Source organism: Monoraphidium neglectum (assembly GCF_000611645.1).
Source record: "Monoraphidium neglectum strain SAG 48.87 unplaced genomic scaffold scaffold01508, whole genome shotgun sequence".
NCBI classification, from domain to species: domain Eukaryota; kingdom Viridiplantae; phylum Chlorophyta; class Chlorophyceae; order Sphaeropleales; family Selenastraceae; genus Monoraphidium; species Monoraphidium neglectum.
In genome coordinates, this window is record NW_014012120.1 from 13,261 (window position 1) to 13,844 (window position 584).

General features: G+C 71.6%; 1 protein-coding gene across 1 annotated transcript; it reads left to right on the top strand.

Moving 5' to 3' along the window:
- Positions 1–110: 110 nt before the first annotated feature.
- MNEG_8118 (hypothetical protein) lies at positions 111–566 on the top strand (the record flags this gene model as incomplete). The annotated part of the gene is made up of 1 exon (XM_014043413.1): positions 111–566. A coding segment is annotated over one exon (456 nt), but the record flags the coding sequence as incomplete, so codon positions are not given.
- Between the last annotated feature and the right edge of the window lie 18 nt (positions 567–584).

Sequence of the window (584 nt, forward strand, 5' to 3'; positions counted from 1 at the left end):
TCCCTGACCCCCAGCTTCCCGAGGAGGTCACCGCCGCGTTTGATGTGGCTTATAACAACATCCGCGCCTTCCACGAGGCCCAGCGCGCAGCCGACCTTTCAGTCGAGACGATGCCCGGCGTCGTCTGCCGCCGCGTCACGCGGCCGATCGGCGCCGTCGGCGTGTACGTGCCCGGCGGCACCGCCGTGCTGCCCAGCAGCGCGCTCATGCTGGCCGTCCCCGCGCAGATCGCCGGCTGCCGCACGGTCGTGCTCGCGACGCCGCCGCGGCCGGACGGAAGCGTGACGCCCGAGGTGCTCTACTGCGCGAAGAAGGCGGGCGTGACGCACGTGCTCAAGGCGGGCGGCGCGCAGGCGGTGGCGGCGATGGGGTGGGGAACTCAGAGCTGCCCCAAGGTGGATAAGATCTTCGGCCCCGGGAACCAGTACGTGACGGCCGCGAAGATGCTGCTGACCAACAGCGAGGCGATGGTGTCGATCGACATGCCAGCGGGGCCGAGCGAGGTGCTTGTGGTGGCGGACGCGGGCGCGCCGCCGGCGCACGTGGCGGCAGACCTCCTGTCTCAGGTGTGCATGGGCCGGGGC